The sequence below is a fragment of the Octopus sinensis genome, linkage group LG2 (genome assembly GCF_006345805.1).
Source record: "Octopus sinensis linkage group LG2, ASM634580v1, whole genome shotgun sequence".
In the NCBI taxonomy this organism is placed as follows: Eukaryota; Metazoa; Mollusca; class Cephalopoda; order Octopoda; family Octopodidae; genus Octopus; species Octopus sinensis.
The window spans coordinates 119,666,185-119,685,369 of NC_042998.1; the positions used below are offsets into that span (position 1 = coordinate 119,666,185).

The 19,185-nt window shown below is 37.4% G+C and overlaps 1 protein-coding gene across 1 annotated transcript in view; it reads left to right on the forward strand.

Annotated features, from left to right (window-relative positions):
* The window catches only part of LOC115232325 (methylosome protein 50), a 115,753-nt gene that overhangs the window by 72,525 nt on the left and 24,043 nt on the right, over window positions 1-19,185 (forward strand). Inside the window, exon 5 of the mRNA XM_029802148.2 lies at window positions 3,642-3,712. Coding sequence (XP_029658008.1) covers window positions 3,642-3,712 — 71 coding nt within the window. The remainder of the gene's footprint in view (window positions 1-3,641; window positions 3,713-19,185) is intronic.

Here is a 19,185-nt window from a genome sequence, read left to right on the forward strand (position 1 = left end):
GATTTAGCCAAATATAGCATATTTTTTAAAATTATATTTCTGATCCTGCACCTCCCATACACACACACACACCTATAAATTTGATGTTTGCTTGCAGTTATTTGATGTAGCGTAATTATTATTGTTATTATTACAACTACTGTTATTGCTACTTTTCCTTCTATACATAAGTATAATATAACCATGAAGCTCAGGAATCTGTCTTTACATATCTGTTCTGTCTAGACTGAATGTTTCTTTTTTGGTCTTATCTCCAGCGTTGTTTCAACTATGATGGAAATGTGAGAAAAACTCAAAATCAAAAAGAAAAAAAATGGGGGTTTGATAAAGGAGATGGTGGGAGGATAATTTGACTGGAGTGGTTCCTGATTTATTGACTTGGTGTCAGAAAATAGTCTCCCTCACCCCCTACCAGAGGGTGGGGAATTGTTTAGCTTCCTTTCTTTCTACCTCACTTCCCAAAGGTGTGTATGACTGAAGTTACAAAATAAATAGTAGTGTTGAAAAATAGACTGCATAGTTGGCATTCTGTAACAAACAAACAAGAGAATCACATAATGGAGTAGGTAAGCTGAGAGATTAAATGTTGGAAATAGTAAATTGTCTGGTTTAACACTTTCCACATTGTAGTTCTGAATAGCTGATCATAAGCTGAATGTTTTGTAATCATTGCCTTTTGATTACAAAACAATTTACTTACATTGCCTGCTGTTTATCTAGAAATCTCAAAATATTGACTAATGAAAAGATATTAGTCAACAACTAATATTGCCTTTTCCTTACCACATATTTCCTTTTTCTAGTTACTATATTTGATGCAGGGAACATTAAAAACTTTACACCAACTTTTTTTTTTTACATGTGAATGGCATCTCATAGTAATTCTCTAAATATTTCTACATGTCTATGCCTACAAGTGTTCATTCTTGTACAAACATAACTTTCTTGCAAGTTCTCTAGATTTCTTCTTTGTAATATTATAGAGACATCACTCCCAATCCAGGATACCTTTGCAACACCTGCCTTCCTACCTCTGCCAACATAATGGAATTTCATGTTTATCAAGCAACATCAGATCACCATCATGTCTTCTTATTAAATATTTAAAACATTCCTCTCCCTCTTACATCACTGTTATGTAGATACAGATGGACCCTGCAAGCTGCATTATAAATTACTTGTCTAGGAAGACAATAATTCTAAATAAGGGACTATTCAATTTTCCCACATTGACTGCCCCTCTAGTGCTGGTGTTTCAATAAAATGCACTTAGTTCACACTAAAAACTATATAGCCACAAAGTTGGCTAGTTTTCAGTGTTTTTGTCTGGGTTAGATAATATAGAACACAAGAGAACAGACTTGTCCAGTGCATTCCAGCATGGGAAAAAGGCATGGAATGAAAATGATGGGATAGTGATGTGGAGTAACATGTAGTGCAAAGCTGGTGGTGGTAGCTATCCCTTCCCTGTTGGAGTATAGTATGATGACTATGCTAGAGATATGAATGAGAGGAAAAGATATTTTAAAAGAAAGCAAGTAGATTATTTTTCTAATATAGAGAACCCAGACATTCCCTGGTACCATCAAAGCTGCTTGGCTCTGCTGGAAAGATTTACACTCATGAATGATGCTAGACAAGTTGTAATTTCTAGTTGATAACTTATAAAGGGGGTGTCTCTCAGTGCAAGTACTTTATTGAGTAGTGATATGTATACATAAATTAAACAACAGTATAAATGTTGGTTAAACCCTGAAATTAATGATGTTCTGAATCTATTTTATTATTCTTCTGCTGGTTCCAGTCATTGGCCTATGGCCATACTGGGACACTGTCTTCTAGTGTTTTTGTCAGTTATATCTACTACAGTATGTTGTCTATGAAACGGTTAAGTTTAACTAATCTGTTACACAGTACCCAAATACCACAGGGTAATTTTGTTTGATGTGCTCATACACAATTATGTTAGATAAATGTTAACACTGGATTTTAAAATTCTACAACACTCAAGTTCTGGTAGATTTCATGATTTTTATGATGTATTTGTGTTGATTTCCATGGTTATTCTAATTTTGTGGGAATTCTATTTTGAACTATATTCCTGCCAACCAATGTTTCTCTGTTAAATTTTTATTTCATTTATGAAATAAGCTGCTATGATGCCCTTTTAATGCATGGTCAACTGATGTGAAAGCATTGTACTTTTAAAAAAGCATGCCCAAGTTGTAAATTTCATGACTTTATGAAATTTTCAACTTGGACATGCTTTTAAATTTTCATTCATTAAAGAAACTTTAAAAAAGGACATCTTTGCATGTAAAACCTTATCATTGAACAGCCATCTTCTGTGCTAGCATAAGTTGAGCAATTTGGAAGGATTCAGTGGATCCAAAGACTGCACCAAATATTAGTTGATAACAGGTACCCTAGTTGCAGCAGCAATTAAAAGTAAAAAAGTTACATATCTTATATACTACAAGAACCAAGTACACTGATTACAAAATAACAAATATATCTTTAACCCTTTCACAATCACTTTTTGTCAAAAGCAATGCTTATTCATTCACATTGTTTTGAATTATCTTCTAGCACAGAGATTTTGATGAGGTAACTGTTAATCTTTAGAATTATATAGTAGGGTTGGTGTCAGAAGCCAAATCAGGTCAATATGAACATAAACAGGTAGGATATTTTGGCTGGATATGGCCAGATTAAATGCTAAAGAGTTAAAAAAAAAATTCATATAACAGAACACATCTCATATATTACACAAACACTAGAATAAAACAAAAAAAATTCAACATGAAACTAAAAACTATAAATCACAGAGCAAATTATTTCAGACAAAAATTGTGCACTTCATGACTTGTGACATTGGACTCATAAGTACAACACTCTTTTGTTAGTTGATTGTGTATTTAGAACAAGGAACCTTTGTTACTCATTTTATTTCCAATGGTAGGATGCAGTTTGAGGACAATTTGCCTGTCATTTCTAATAACCAAGCAATTGCATAGAGGCTTCTCTATGGTTTTCAATGTAATCAGAGCAACCTGTAGGTTATCAGGTTGAACTTCAACTCTACCTGCTTAGTCAATAGGCAAAGTCCTGGTTAGCATTTTTTATCAGTTGTTTAGCCCACCCCTGCTTTGTGGGTGGGCTACAAAGGTAACAGGCATGGGGGAAACCATATTCTCCTCTAACTAAATAATGATTATAATTTCTTATGTAGACACAAGATCAGAAGTTTTGATTGAAGGAACAGTCAGTTATACTGACCATACTTTTTTGACTTGTACTTTTATTGACCACAATAAGGTTTGAACTTGGGACATGAAGGGCTTAATCTAAATACTGCAAAATATTTTGCTCAGTGCAGTGCTCTAACAAATCTGTCAAAATTATAACAATCGTTTTTAATTTAGGCACAAGGCCAGCAATTTTAAGGGGAAGAAGTTGATTATATTAACTTTAGTATTTGATTGGATGAATAGACAAAAGGCAAAGTTGACCTTGAATTTAGAACAGATCAGAAGAAATTGTAAGACTATTCTGCTAATCCTCTGCTGTAATAATGATAACAAAACTTTCATTAATGGGATTTTATATTTTTTCTTTTTCTCTTTCCCTTCCTACTTCAGCACATTCCAGCATAGTTTGGTCTGCACAATGCCATCCAACAGAATCTGAACAGTTTGTTTCTTGTTCGCAGGTGAGTAACCAATATTATATAATGCTCTCTTATAAATTGTATTGCTCTGTCTTTGCATGTTGATAGTGCATTAAAATCTAGGTTTCAAATTATACACTTAGAGTATAAATTTTGTATTTTATGTTGTTGGTGTAATTTAGTCTTAGGTCAGCCTTGATCTAGATATTATGATCTAAGATATTTCCAACTCTGATTGTACTTATATTTATTGAGGCATTTTAGTACAGACTGGTGCCAGTTTCTTCAGATTCTGGATTTTACTCCATTGCAAATTTTTGAGACCATGTTATGTCTTTTTATTTTTTAAGACAGTAATTTAAGAGAGATTTGAATGCTTGTATTAAGACACTTTATATTTTGAGAAATGGAGAGCTGAATGGACCTGGAGTGCCTGAGTGGAAGAGGTACAAGACCATCCAATTCCAATGAACAGAAAAGAGTGGAGTGACAGCATACCACTGGGAGGAAACATAGTATATTCAATGTAATCAGTTTTGCATAAAAAGTAGTATTGGATTTATTGATGTCTGTTCATGATCTGCTATGAAGGCAATGAAATAGTTTGAACGAGATTTTAGTAGATTCTGGGTTCTATGGATTTCAGTAGTTCTGAACCATGTGGTTGTAGAATGCAAACATAATTAATGTGGAGGATGACTCCTACTACTACCACCACCACCACTACTGTCTATAATAAATGAATGATACAGGAGGTACTATGAAACTTGGGTCACTGAAGGAGAATGAGATGTATTTTGGACTACTGGTAGCAGAGCTGCTGGATATCTAAAACACTGAGAGTTCTGTTAGAGAGTCAAGTGCATTCATTTTAAATGGTGATATTGAGAAGTGATTGTAGATGGTGAAATAAGGCAGTGACAAAGATGGAACAGGCTAGTTTTAATATTTAATTAACAGAGGGCGGTGAGCTGGCAGAAACGTTAGCACGCCAAGCAAAATGCTTAGTGGTATTTCGTCTGCTGTTATATTCTGAGTTCAAATTCCACTGAGGTCAAAGTACCATTTACGCACTGGGGTGAATGTAATTGACTTAATCTCTTTGTCCTTGTTTAGCCCCCTGTAGGCAATAAAGAAATATTTAATTAACAGAAAATTAAAACAGGTGATACCAACATTCAAGATGTATATATTACACTGAATGATTACAAAAAAGTTGTTTGTCTTTTGGAGGTTTCTGTTTATGTTCTTGTTTAGTCCCAGGTCAGTCCTCATCAAGCAAGCTTAAGATCAAAGATGTTCTAACATTGCCCATCCTGTCTTATTGTATTTCCAGACATTATTTGATGCATCTTTGTTCTAAGATAATGTAGTATGAATGAGATTCAGCTGCTGTTTCTAGCAGGTCAGTTGATTGCATAGATGTTTCTCTTGTTGATTCATCTTTATGAACATTTTGGCCATTGAGGTGTCTCCAGAGTACTTTTACATCAGTGAACCTTTTTAAAAGTGCATCAACAGACCACTGTCTTCTATACTCCACTCCTTTCTGATCAGCAATGCTCCTGTTATGTAAGTCATTCAAGAAAGAAGACCTAGTAAGTTGTCATATGAGAAAATACATCTCATATTTTCATAAATGTAAATTTGAAGGAGTGCCCTCACCCCATTGATCCATATATTTTTGATACTGGTTTAGTTGTTAGTTTCTAATGAAAAAGGTGTGTGTGTGTGTGTGTGTTTCTTTAACAAATAAATAATAGCTGAAAAGAAACTACTAACTTCTGTTTATTTAAACTTGTTAGCAATTGTATTGAGGTACTGCTGTAATGTTAAGATTTCTTACTCGGTGTTAGTCATTTATTAGTGCTGCTTTGACTTGATTATTTGACCTAATTTTGGAACTTGTATGAATTGAGCACGTTTTCTTTGGTATTTTTCTGCATAACCTGTTTAATAAGATTGTTTTAATACAATAGTGTAGAAATAAGCTGTTAGTGAAGTAAACCTGCAATATGGCTCTTAATTTTCTAAGGTCATATTTATTTCATTTTACTCTTATCACTAATGCTTTTCTTAAAGAGAATACCACCTTGTTTCCATATCCATCTAACTGAAGTTTTCATTTAATGATTCTCAATTATATTGACCCAACCAAAATATCTCCCCACTTTTAGGGAGACTGAATGATGATGCAATAAACTTAATATATTATTACTAAAATTTATATTCTGTTTCTCAATTGTTGATATTTCTCTTAGTACCTCTGCATTTTGAGAGCAGTCTAAAATAGACAGACCCTATTTTCCAAGAATTTGTCTATAACAAAATGCACCATTCTCTGTTTGTTTAAACTTGATTACTAAATATCCTATATCTTGTCTCTCCTCCTCTCATCAATAAGCCCATCTATGTCCCATTTCCTCTCACTGCCAACTTTATGCAAAATTTCTTTATCCAATATTCTATTCTCAGAATCACACAGTATACTGTTCTACCTTCCTCGCTGCTCATGTTTCCCTCCAACCACTGATTTCCAACAGCTAAAACTGCACATTAACCCTGTTACCTCACCTAGTTTTAGCTATTTAATAACTATATTTCACTGACATATAAGCATCACACTGCTCACGCATGACACATACACTCGAGTATTTATTCAAAGGTAGAAACTGTTTAGTGCTAACAAAAGCAATTGCCCCCTAAATTTCTTCCACTCCTTCCTTATTCTTATATTTTCACAACTACCCCACCACCAGTATCAATTAAATTACCTAGGTAATAGACAAAAAATATCTACATGATTGACTGTGTTTGAAATATCTCCTGTCAATGTGAAGGAAAAATCAGGCCACAAGAAATGTCTGTGTGGTCAAGAAGTTCGCAACCACATGGTTTCAGGTTCAGTCCCACTGCACAGCATCTAGGGTAAGTAGACTACTACAGGCAAACCAATCCTCTAGTAGACAGAAACTCTAGGAAGCTTATGTGTATGTATGTATGTGTGTGTTTTATTTAAAACATTGTGGAAAAAAGACATTAAATAATGTCTGGATGAACTGTTACGGATGGTCATAGCTAAAATACATTTGATGATGCATAGATCTGCTCAATCAGGATTGACATGAGGCTGAACATCTACAACTACTGCTTCTGGTCCTATTTTTATTATTACTATGTAGAGAGTATAAATTGTTTCTTAAAAGAGCTTTTAAAATATTTTGTGTATTTTATTTTCTCTGTTGCTGACTACTGTTTCCTGTTTATGTCAAATAAGTTAAATGACAGCTATTGTTGAGAGTATGGAAGTACAGCTGTCAATTTTCGTGGTCAACTAATCACTACAAACCACCTTTCAAGTTTTTAATAATTCTGTATATTCTTATATATTTCATATAACTTAGACTGTGTGTGATTGATATATATATATATATATATATATCAAAGGAAGGTTAACCAGGAAGATAGTTTTGGTGTGTGGCAGATGCACAGGGGCTATAAACACTGAGGATGTACAGAAAACAGATTCCATCACATGCTAGTGGTGAAAAACTAGAAGTAGTTAATAGCTTCCGCTACCTAGGCAACCAAGTCTGTAGTGGGGGTGCTTGCTCTGAGAGTGTAGCAGCCAGAATAAGAATAGCCTGGGCAAAGTTCAGGGAGCTCCTACCTCTGCTCTCAACTAAGGGCCTCTTGCTCAAGATGAAAGGTAGACTGTATGATGCATGTGTGCAAACTGCCATGCTACACGACAGTGAAACTGGTTTGTGACTGCTGAGGACATGTGTAGGCTTGAAAGAAATGAAGCTAGTATGATCTACTGGATGTGTAATGTCAATGTGCATATGCGACAGTGTAAACGACCTGAGAGAAAAGTTGGGCATAAGAAGCATCAAATGTGGTGTGCAAGAGAGACGACTGCGCTGGTATGGTCATGTGTTATGTATGGATGAGGACAGATGCGTGAGGAAGTGCCACTCCCTAACTGAAAGGAACCTGTAGAAGAGGTAGACCCAGAAAGACATGGGATGGGGTGGTGAAGCATGACCTTTGGAGATATTCTGTGATTGAGAAGACTCAGCAACTAAAGTGAGATCGCAGCTATGGCCAATGCCAGTTTTGCATGTCCAGCCCATTTAAGAGTGCCCCTGATGCGTCAGGCAATATAATGTGCTTGAGAAGACCTGTTGAGTCAAGTAAAACCAAAATTGTAGCTGTGGCCAGTGCCCTCTGACTGGCTCCTGTTCCGGTATCATGTAAAATGCATCATCTGAATGTGGTCAATGCCGGTGGCACATAAAAAGCACTATCCGAACATGATCGATACCAGGCCCGCATGACTGGCTCCTGTGCCAGTGGCACATAAAAAGGACCCACTACACTCTCAGAGTTCTGAGGTCGACTTTGCCTTTCATCATTGTGGAGTCAGTAAATTATCAGTGAAATGCTGGGGATTGATGTAATTGACTAGTCCCTCCATACAAATGTTAGGCTTTGTGCCTTTAGTAGAAATGATTATTATTATTATTATAACAACATATAGTATATGTAACTCCTAGTAAATATGAGTTCTACTCTTATTTGTCCATTCACTTGTGTGTGTATGCATGCACACACAAAGTTAAAACTGAAACATCAATCAAAATTTTAAAAATTCTACCAGAATTATATAATTGAATTATTATTCCCTGAAATGTCTGTTATCTAAGTCCTATCTTAAAGAAACTATTTTATTGTCCTAATTATGACATGTCTTTAGTTTACATTGCCACCCACCACATCTGTTATCATACTGCTTTTTTTTTTCTTTTGTAAGCTAGTTTCAGTTATAACATGCTAATGTTATGTTGATGTTGGATATTTGTTCCATCTCCCTTATTTTCTATTTCAGTTTATAAAAACACCTCAAGATAGGAAAGGGTGTAATTTAAAAAACCCCACATTCAAAACGTCCACCCTTTTGACTTTACAATTCTCTTAGGTTTAAAATTGCTTTCCTATCCTTATCTTCTCGTTTTAAGTAAACATTTGATAGTTGATGTTGGTTACAAGGGTCTATCGCTCACAATATACATCACTTTCAAACACTTTCTACATTGATATTGTATCACTTATTTATTGTTGGGTGTGGCTGTTTTATTTTTATATCTTACTGAGTGGAATTGTAGCAATAACTTTTATAACCGGATTCCTTCTCTAAGTGCCAATTATTCCATTTGAGAAATTATATATAAGGACGGTTGTATTGCTATGAAGCTAGGAATAATGTCTCATACAATATGAACTTCCTTTGTGTGATTAGAGACATGAGGTTCTGTTTTGTTTGATGTAATTAAAAATAAAACTGGAGGTTGTTATAGGGAAATAAAGCGAGGTTTTTGCAGATAGACTTTCTTGTTGGTTTCTTTTGGATTGAAGTTAATATTCAGTTTGAAAATATAAAAAAAAATACAAAACCTGAAATCTGAATGTAGAACTGGTTGGTATAGTAATGTTCATGGTGTTCAGCCTCAGGGCAACCCTAAGATCCAACAGATATATGATCAAAGTTGCTTCAGCTCATGACTCTCGCCTCTTTTATTCAGATGTATTGTATCTAGGACTACATTATCTTATGTATTCTTACTTTTTGTAAAGTACTAAGACATAAGGAATTAAAGTAAGAATTAGTTTGTGTATTTTGTACTGAATCTCCCTTGTTAACTTTTGATGATTTAAAATTGGTATTATTTCCATCTAGAAGAGTAATCTGCTGTTTATCTGTATGTAACCTAATATAGGATATGTTTGATATTATAGAGACTTTTCTTGAATCCCTTGCCCAAACTAATATTCTTTCTATCACATCTGAACACCAGTGACGATGTCAATGATGATGATTCATTTTAGTTTATCTTGTTATTTCTTCATCATCACTTTCTGTGTAAACAGGTTAGCTAATGTATCAACCATTGAGATTTAGGTTTTTTTTTTTTATTTACATTCTACTATGTATTCTGCTTCGCAACAATTTATTACTCATTATGATGTATCTTTACTGTCTAAGCCATATATCTTGAAGAAAATGTTTACATTCCCAGCCACCAACTCTTCCGGCTTCCACCTCAGCTCTTCCCAGTTTCATTAATACTGCATCATTCACTGCTATAATTCTTAGAGTCCTTCTGACATCTGCTTTATTCTGTTACTTATGCTTTTCTATTTTACATCTATTTAACAGCTAATGTTTTCTTACAAAGGAGAATTCATTTCTGATCAACAAACAAAATACTCTCTAAATATTGGCAAGCACTTATAGCTGAGAAGCTACTAGACTACTAAGCGCATAATCTTAAGTTGATACCCTACTGTGTTTCTTATGCATTCCTGTACATGATATAACTTAGCTTTTACCAGTTGGTCAAACAAAATCAGATTTCACATATTTCACTGTAGAATAAGTAAGTAGGGAACATCAAAATAAAAAATAATTGCTCCACAGTTGCTAATGAAGGAACCTCTATCTAGTCACTTGAAATCAATCCTGTTTCAGATGATACCTTACCATCTTTAAAAAAAATGAATATATTGAATGGCTAATGAAGTCCTATATGAATGTAATAACTTTAATTGATCATGATTGGCATGGGACTAAATAATAATTGTTCCAACAAGTAAGCCATTTGACTCATGAAAACAGATTTATATGAATCAGCAGGAACCCCCCCCCCCAAAGGTGTTGTTACATGACATGCTACTAACTTATTCTTTACCAGTAATTGATATGTCATTAAAGTGAGTTGTTACATGTGTATAAGGCCTTAGATTTCCTAAAGGAAGTGAGATTGTATAACATATGTGGGGTAGAGTTTCTTGAGAATCAGTACCTCCTAAGAGTTAAATTATTATCAACAGAAATTGAAATAGATATGTAGACTGCCAGGAGATTGCCTTTACATAGCTTACATAGACTGTTCTGACATTCTATCCTTTCAGTTTACCTGAAATGTCACTGCATCATGCAGATATTAAATACAATATTTCTCATAAGGAAGGGGAGCTGTAAAGATTGGTAAAGAAGGGGCAAACAAATTGCTATGTTACATAAAATGAACATGGTTTTAAACTTTTTGTCCAACTCCATTTTGTTTTCTCATTAAAAGAGGGTGGAGTGGGGAAAATTTTCAGTAATCTTTTTAGAGGAGTACTTGTCAGTTTAATACACTGAACATGGCAAACAGTAACTTTGCTTTCAGTTTTAAGTAATCAAGACTTGCAGCTGTACAAAGGAGATCTAACTATTGTTGAACAAAGCTTAACCAAAAAACAAGAGTAACAATTCAGAAGATTTTTTAATGGGTTGATCCACTAATCTCAGTTAATAAAAATATGAAATATGCACTGCAGTGAAGGGAAGAATAAATTGACGTGAAGCATAGTCATTCATACAGAAATGATTTATTCTCAAACACATGATAATGCTAATACAATAGCATGAACTGCAGAAAAATTTGTTACTGGCCGGCAATGAGACTCGAACTCGCACCCCTGTGATTATACATCAAGTGCTTTACCTTTAAGCTAAACTGCCCAGTAACAAATTCTCCTACAATTTGAGGATTTATAAATCTAGCTTTATAAGATGCTAACAGTCGATGAAAGTAAGCAAAGTTTGCTTTAGAAGCTATTGTATTAGCATCATCATACGTTTTAGAATAAATTATTTCTGTATCTTTCAATACATCTCAATGCTTCTAAAGCAAATTTTGTTAGTTTACTTTCATCGTAAGTTGAATTTAACATTAGTGACTTATAAAGCTAGATTTATAAATTCTAAAATTACAGAAGAATTCGTTACTGGGCAGTTTAGCTTAAAGGTAAAGCACTTGACACGTAGGTAACGAATTTTTCTGCAATATATGGATAGTTTATCCTGTTCATGCTATTGTATTAGCATTATCATAATGCTAATACAGTAATACATAATAAATTATTTCTCTATATTTCAATGCTTCTAAAGCAAACTTTGTTTGATTACTTTCATCGTAAGTTGAATTTATAGTCATGTATCTGTAAGATTGATAAAAAGACACTATATTCATATACAGGCACTGTACATATATTGGTATATTAGTCTGAAGGAAATAGCTGAAGAATATTATCTGCTTGGAAAGCAATGACATGCTGATACATGTGCAACTTTTATTGTTTAATCCCAGATCAGCTCTGATTCAGCAAATTTATCAGGGATTCCAATTGTGACCATCCCATCTTTTATCCAGACTTTGTGTATACTAGAACTATTTTATCTAATATGCCCATCCTTTTTTGTAAATGTTTGGGCGTAATTTCAAGTTCTTCTTTTTGAGTGACTACAAAGAGGTTTTGTATCCATTGTGCAGATACAGTTGTATTAAAGAGAGAGAAAAAAAACTAGTATTCTCACACCTCCTCAAAACAAAATATTCAACATCTATGACAATGGTAACATTCTTTGTGTTTTGAAATACTTGAAAAATCTCTAAGCATGTGTTAATGAAAGAAAGACATTCACAAGCCATCAGGAATTTGCATTTATTGATATAAAATACATAATGCACTTATTCACATACATTGTATGCACTCGTTCATACACACAATTTAATAAATGTACAGGGGCATCAAGCTGTTGGATCAGGTAATGAAGGTTACGGAGAGGGTTATAGCCCAGTTAATTAGAGAGAGAGTTAGCTTAGATGATATGCAGTTTGGGTTCGTGCCAGGGAAAAGTACTACTGATGCTATATTCCTGGTAAGACAGCTGCAGGAGAAATACCTAGCCAAAGGTAAGCCCTTGTACCTGGCTTTTGTTGACTTAGAGAAAGCCTTTGACAGGGTCCCCCGATCCCTTATCTGGTGGTCAATGAGGAAACTAGGGGTAGATGAATGGTTAGTGAGAGCTGTGCAAGCCATGTACAGGGACGCAGCTAGTAAGGTGAGGGTTGGCAACGAGTACAGTGAAGAATTCCGGGTAGAGGTTGGGGTCCACCAAGGTTCAGTCCTCAGCCCCCTCCTATTTATCATAGTCCTCCAGGCAATAACGGAAGAATTTAAGACAGGATGCCCCTGGGAGCTCCTATATGCTGATGACCTTGCTCTAATTGCTGAGTCACTATCAGAACTGGAGGAGAAGTTTCAGGTGTGGAAACAAGGATTAGAATCGAAGGGCCTTAGAATCAACCTAGCCAAAACCAAAGTCCTAATAAGTAGGAAGGTGGACCAACCACAAACGACTTCAGGTAGATGGCCCTGCTCGATCTGTAAAAAAGGTGTAGGTAGAAACTCTATAAGGTGCACCAAGTGTAAGCTATGGACACATAAGAGGTGCAGCAATGTCAAAGGAAGGCTAACTAAGAAAATAGTTTTTGTCTGTGGCAGATGCTCAGGAGAAATAAACACTGGAAATGTGCAGAGACCAACTTCTACCACGTTCCAGGGAGACAAACTAGAAGTAGTTGATAGCTTCCGCTACCTAGGAGACCAAGTCAGTAGCGGGGGTGGGTGTGCTGAAAGTGTAACTGCTAGAGTAAGAATAGCCTGGGCAAAGTTTAGAGAGCTCTTACCCCTGCTGGTGACAAAAGGCCTCTCGCTAAGAGTAAAAGGCAGACTATATGATGCGTGTGTACGTACAGCCATGCTACATGGTAGTGAAACATGGGCCGTGACAGCTGAGGATATGCGTAAGCTTGCAAGAAATGAAGCCAGTATGCTCCGATGGATGTGTAATGTCAGTGTTCATAATCGTCAGAGTGTAAGTACTTTGAGAGAAAAGTTGAACCTAAGAAGTGTCAGTTGTGGTGTGCAAGAGCGACGGCTGCGCTGGTATGGTCATGTGACGAGAATGGCTGAAGATAGTTGTGTGCAAAAGTGCTACACCCTAGCAGTTGAGGGAACCTGTGGAAGAGGTAGACCCAGGAAAACCTGGGACGAGGTGGTGAAGCACGACCTTCGAACTTTAGGTCTCACCAAGGAAATGACTGAAGACCGAGTCCTATGGAAGTGTGCTGTGCATGAGAGGACCCGGCAGGACTAGTCAGGCCATATCCCGTGGCCCCTACCTGGGACGTAGTCGATCCACCTGTGCATACCTTCCTTCTTGTGACACTTGTGAAGACCTGCTGAGGCAAGTGAAAATCAATCAAAATAGATGAACATCAATGGAATTTGTATCTTTGTGGTACCAGTGCCTGTGGCACACAAGAAAACCATCCGAACGTGGCCGTAGCCAGTACCGCATCGACTGGCCTCCGTGCTGTGGGAACATGGTGGCACATAAAAACACCATCCGAAGACCCGGCAAGACTAGTCAGGTCATAACCCGTGGGCCCTACCTGGGACGTAGTCAGTCCACCTGTACATACCTTCCTTCTTGTGACACTTGTGAAGACCTGCTGAGGCAAGTGAAAATCAAATCAAATCAAAACAAATCAAAATAGATGAACATCAATGGAATTTGTATCCTTGTGGTACCAGTGCCGGTGGCACACAAGAATCCATCCGAACGTGGCCGTAGTCAGTACCGCTTGTGGTACCAGTGCCGGTGGCACACAAGAATCCATCCGAACGTGGCCGTAGTCAGTACCGCATCACTCGCCATCGTGCTGTGGGCACATAACAAACACCATCCGGTCGTGGCCGTTCGCCAGCCTCATCTAGCACCTGTGTCGGTGGCACATAAAAAGTAGTCAGTACCGCTTGTGGTACCAGTGCCGGTGGCACACAAGAATCCATCCGAACATGGCCGTAGTCAGTACCGCATCACTGGCCATCGTGCTGTGGGCACATAACAAACACCATCCGATCGTGGCCGTTCGCCAGCCTCATCTAGCACCTGTGTCGGTGGCACATAAAAACACCTTCCGAAGACCCGGCAAGACTAGTCAGGCCATAAACCATGGCCCCTACATGGGACGTAGTCAGTCCACCTGTGCATACCTTCCTCCTTGTGATACTTGTGAAGGCCTGTTGAGGCAAGTGAAAATCAAAATCAAATCAAAACAAATCAAAATAGATGAACATCAATGGAATTTGTATCTTTGTGGTACCAGTGCCGGTGGCACACAAGAGAAAACCATCCGAAAGTGGCCGTAGCCAGTACCGCATCGACTGGCCTCCGTGCTGTGGGCACATGACAAACACCATCCGATCGTGGCCGTTCGCCAGCCTCATCTAGCACCTGTGTCGGTGGCACATAAAAACACCATCCGAAGACCCGGCAAGACTAGTCAGGCCATAACCCATGGCCCCTACCTGGGACGTAGTCAGTCCACCTGTGCATACCTTCCTTCTTGTGACACTTGTGAAGACCTGTTGAGGCAAGTGAAAATCAAATCAAAACAAATCAAAATAGATGAACATCAATGGAATCTGTATCTTTGTGGTACCAGTGCCGGTGGCACACACTTTGTGGTACCAGTGCCGGTGGCACACAAGAGAGCCATCCGAACGTGGCCGTAGCCAGTTCCGCATCGACCGGCCTCCGTGCTGTGGGCACGTAACAAACACCATCCGATCATGGCCGTTCGCCAGCCTCATCTGGCACCTGTGTCGGTGGCACATAAAAAACACCTTCCGAAGACCCGGCAAGACTAGTCAGTCCACCTGTGCATACCTTCCTTCTTGTGACACTTGTGAAGACCGGTTGAGGCAAGTGAAAATCAAATCAAATCAAAATAGACAAAATAGATGAACATCAATGGAATTTGTATCCTGTGGTACCAGTGCCTGTGGCACACAAGAAATCCATCAGTGCCGTAGTCAGTGCGGTGGGCACATGACAAACACCATCCGATAGTGGCCGTTCGCCAGCCTCATCTAGCACCTGTGTCGGTGGCACATAAAAACACCATCCGAGCGTGGCCGTCTGCCAGCCTCGTCTGGCACCTGTGTCGGTGGCACATAAAAACACCATCCGAGCGTGGCCGTCTGCCAGCCTCGTCTGGCACCTGTGTCGGTGGCACATAGAAAACACCATCCGACCGTGGCCGTCTGCCAGCCTCGTCTGGCACATAAAAAACACCATCCGAGCGTGGCCGTTTGCCAGCCTCGTCTGGCACCTGTGTCGGTGGCACATAAAATCACCCACTACACTCTCGGAGTGGTTGGCGTTAGGAAGGGCATCCAGCTGTAGAAACACTGCCAGATCTGACTGGACTGGTGCAGCTTTCGGGCTCCCCAGACCCCAGTTGAACCGTCCAACCCATGCTAGCATGGAAAGCGGACGTTAAATGATGATGATGTGTCTATGAATGGATTTAATATCTTAAGTGGTTGCAGAAAATCTCTGCAATAAAACATACACTAATTGTAAAAGTCATACAATACCTATTTTGCATGTGAGAAATACTACTATCTGGGCAGCTTTTCCTAATTTATGCAACACACATGCACTCTATCTCTCTCACTTCGTAGTTTTTGTTTATTTTTTAAAAATATCTTTAGAATTGTGTAGTCTTGCGGCCATTCTTTAATTGGAGGAAAAATTGGTTGCTATTTCTTGTAGGTCAAGTAAATGCATTGGGACTTTTCTTTATTGGCTTAGCCTCAGATCAGACCTATGATATAAAGCATTCCATTTAGGACAAGTCCATCTTTTTGTATATCAAAAACTATATTGTTCACTACATCTTTTAAGATAAGGAAATTCATTTACTATTTCCAGCAAGTCAAGTGACCACTCAAACTTCTTTGCAGACCACTAAAACCAGGTGATATCCATTGATATCATTTGGAGTGGGGAGAATATTGTTTGGTAGTGACACAGTAGGCAGCCAATACTGTCAATATTCTTGCCTACCAGAAAACAACTTTCTCTTAAACTATTCATATTTCATTCCTCCAGAAATGTGTTTAGAGTATGAGAATATATGAATTATTTTTCATTACTTCAGTTTCGCAGACATGGCCTGTGGTGCATACATATTCATGGGAATGTGCACGAATGTTGATATTTCACTTGATATTTGGCATAATGACTGGTTACATTAATCCTTCAAGGATCTGTGAAATATAAAAATCCCTAACATGGAAAAAAGGTGAGGGTTAGCGATAGGAAGAGCATCTGGCCATAAAATTTTACTTCATATCACTCCCTGTCCTGGCCATGCTAGCATAGTGGATGTTAAATGAATGAATGAGAAAGGTGGGTTGTGTAAGATGTGATTTACTGTATTTGTAACATAGGTAGAAAGATAATTTGCGAGAGGAAAAGCTTATAGTGTTTCAGTTACATGCATATATCTATATATTTCATAAATGAATAAATATTCAAAAGGTATTTATATAGATATTATTGGCCGATGCCAGCGCCACCTCCACTGGCTTCCGGGCCGGTGGCACATAAAATACACCAATCTGACCGTACGACAGGCACCCATGCCAACCCCCTTGCTTGCGAAGACATGTTGGGGCAAGCGAAATCGAAATCGAATTGAACCAGCCAGGATCCCTGGTCTGGTGGTACGTAAAAAGCACTATCCGACTCGTGGCGTAAAAAGCACTATCCGACTCGTGGCCGATGCCAGCTCCGCCTCGCCTGGCTTCCGTGCCGGTGGCACATAAAATACACCAATCCGACCGTGGCCGTTGCCAGCCTCGCCTGGCACCTGTGCAGGTGGCACGTAAAAAGCACCCACTACACTCACGGAGTGGTTGGCGTTAGGAAGGGCATCCAGCTGTAGAAACACTGCCAGATAAGACTGGAGCCTGGTGCAGCCTTCTGGTTTCCCAGATCCCCGGTCGAACCGTCCAACCCATGCTAGCATGGACAACGGACGTTAATCGATGATGATGATTAATAGAATAAATAACAATAATATGTGGCCAGCAAGCAAAAGCCAATAAATAGCAAATCCAAAATTTTATAATTGAGTGCAACACAAGATGCCAACATTGCTGTAAAAATCAGTGTCAAAAACCTAATAACCACCAATTCACTGTTATGTGTAAATGTGTGTGTTAGTATATTAACAATCTATAAATACATAGACTGTATATCAAGCATTGACATCATGTATCCAGTTGATTGTTAAAAACAAATACAAAATAAAACTATGGTCAGGGATTTTGAATCTTCAAGATCAGTTTCCATCTGAAACTGTCTCCTATTTACATTTTGTTTTTCTTCCTAATATTGATGAGTAATTTGGGAGTGTGAAGTTCATAGGCATTCTCACTGAGTTTTTCAAATACTCAAAAACCGTTAACAATTTGCACAAACTTCTGATTGGTCACTTTCTTCAGTAAAAGAAACCATTTTAAACCCCACTCCTCTTCCACTTTAATTTCTCGTGCACTTTATTATTCAGTGTATTTTATTTTCGTAAATGCTGTAAATTGTTTTGCTGTTGTTTAGGCACAAGTCAACCTTGATCTAATAAATCAATTAACCAAATCAAAGGCAATCTAACAATGTCTGTTACCTTTTTACCCCTAAAAGAGTTGTATACTCTGACTATATTATCCAACATGTCTTTTTTTAAAAGGTAGTGTGGTTTGAAGAAGATTTGGTTGTTATTTCTAGTAGAGTGAGTTTTAGCTTTTAGTCAAGATAACCCCATAGGGCTGTTATCTAAAATAGTTGATGTATTCATGTCCAAATTAAAATCTCCAGAAAAGTTTTATGATTTCATGAATAATAAAACAATATTTCAATAAGTAGACTGAATCTCTGGAATCTCCTTGTGGATTTTTCTTAACTGTATAAACTGATTAATCAATGAAGGGACACCATGAGGTCAAGAAGACCCTGTAGTCTTGTTGAAGACATGGCAACTGCTCTAGTGCTAGTACCATGATAAAATGCACCCAATACACCCTGTAAAGTGGTTGATGATAGGATGGGCAGCCCCAAACCAACCCTAAAATGAAATTTACAAGTGAAACATGGTCCTGTAAGCCATCTAGGAGGTTAGTAACTCCTAATAAGAAGTAACTTGAGCTATAATAATCAGTCCAAATTCTGCCAGCTTAAATGGATGTAAAATTATGATGATACATTCAATTGTATTTTCAGTTTCTTCAAAAATATTCATTAATAAGTTATTGTCTGTTGACTAAACCCTTTGATCTTTTAATTAAAGCAAATATGTGGTCCATAATTTGCTAGAAATCTAATCTTTAGAGTTAAAATACACAAGAATACCTGTATACCAGCATATCTGTAACTGCAAGACCTAAAGATTAGTTACTATAATTACAAATGAAAGCTTATACCTCTGAATGGCTACTATAATTATTCTCAATTTCATTCAAAAACTTGTCTCAGAATATTTTGGCACTGTTCCTGTACTGCATTTTAATCATTAATGTTAGGCAGCTAAATTTGGTAAATTCCCCAGGAAAATGGATATGAAAACCTGATTTATTATTATGAATGAAATGTTGAAATAAGATAAGTATATGTTGGCGTGGCATATGTTAAATACATCATATTCTTCAACTTAGTGTTTTTTTAATAGTGATAATTGGATAAGATAAACAGGTTACTAAATTTTATG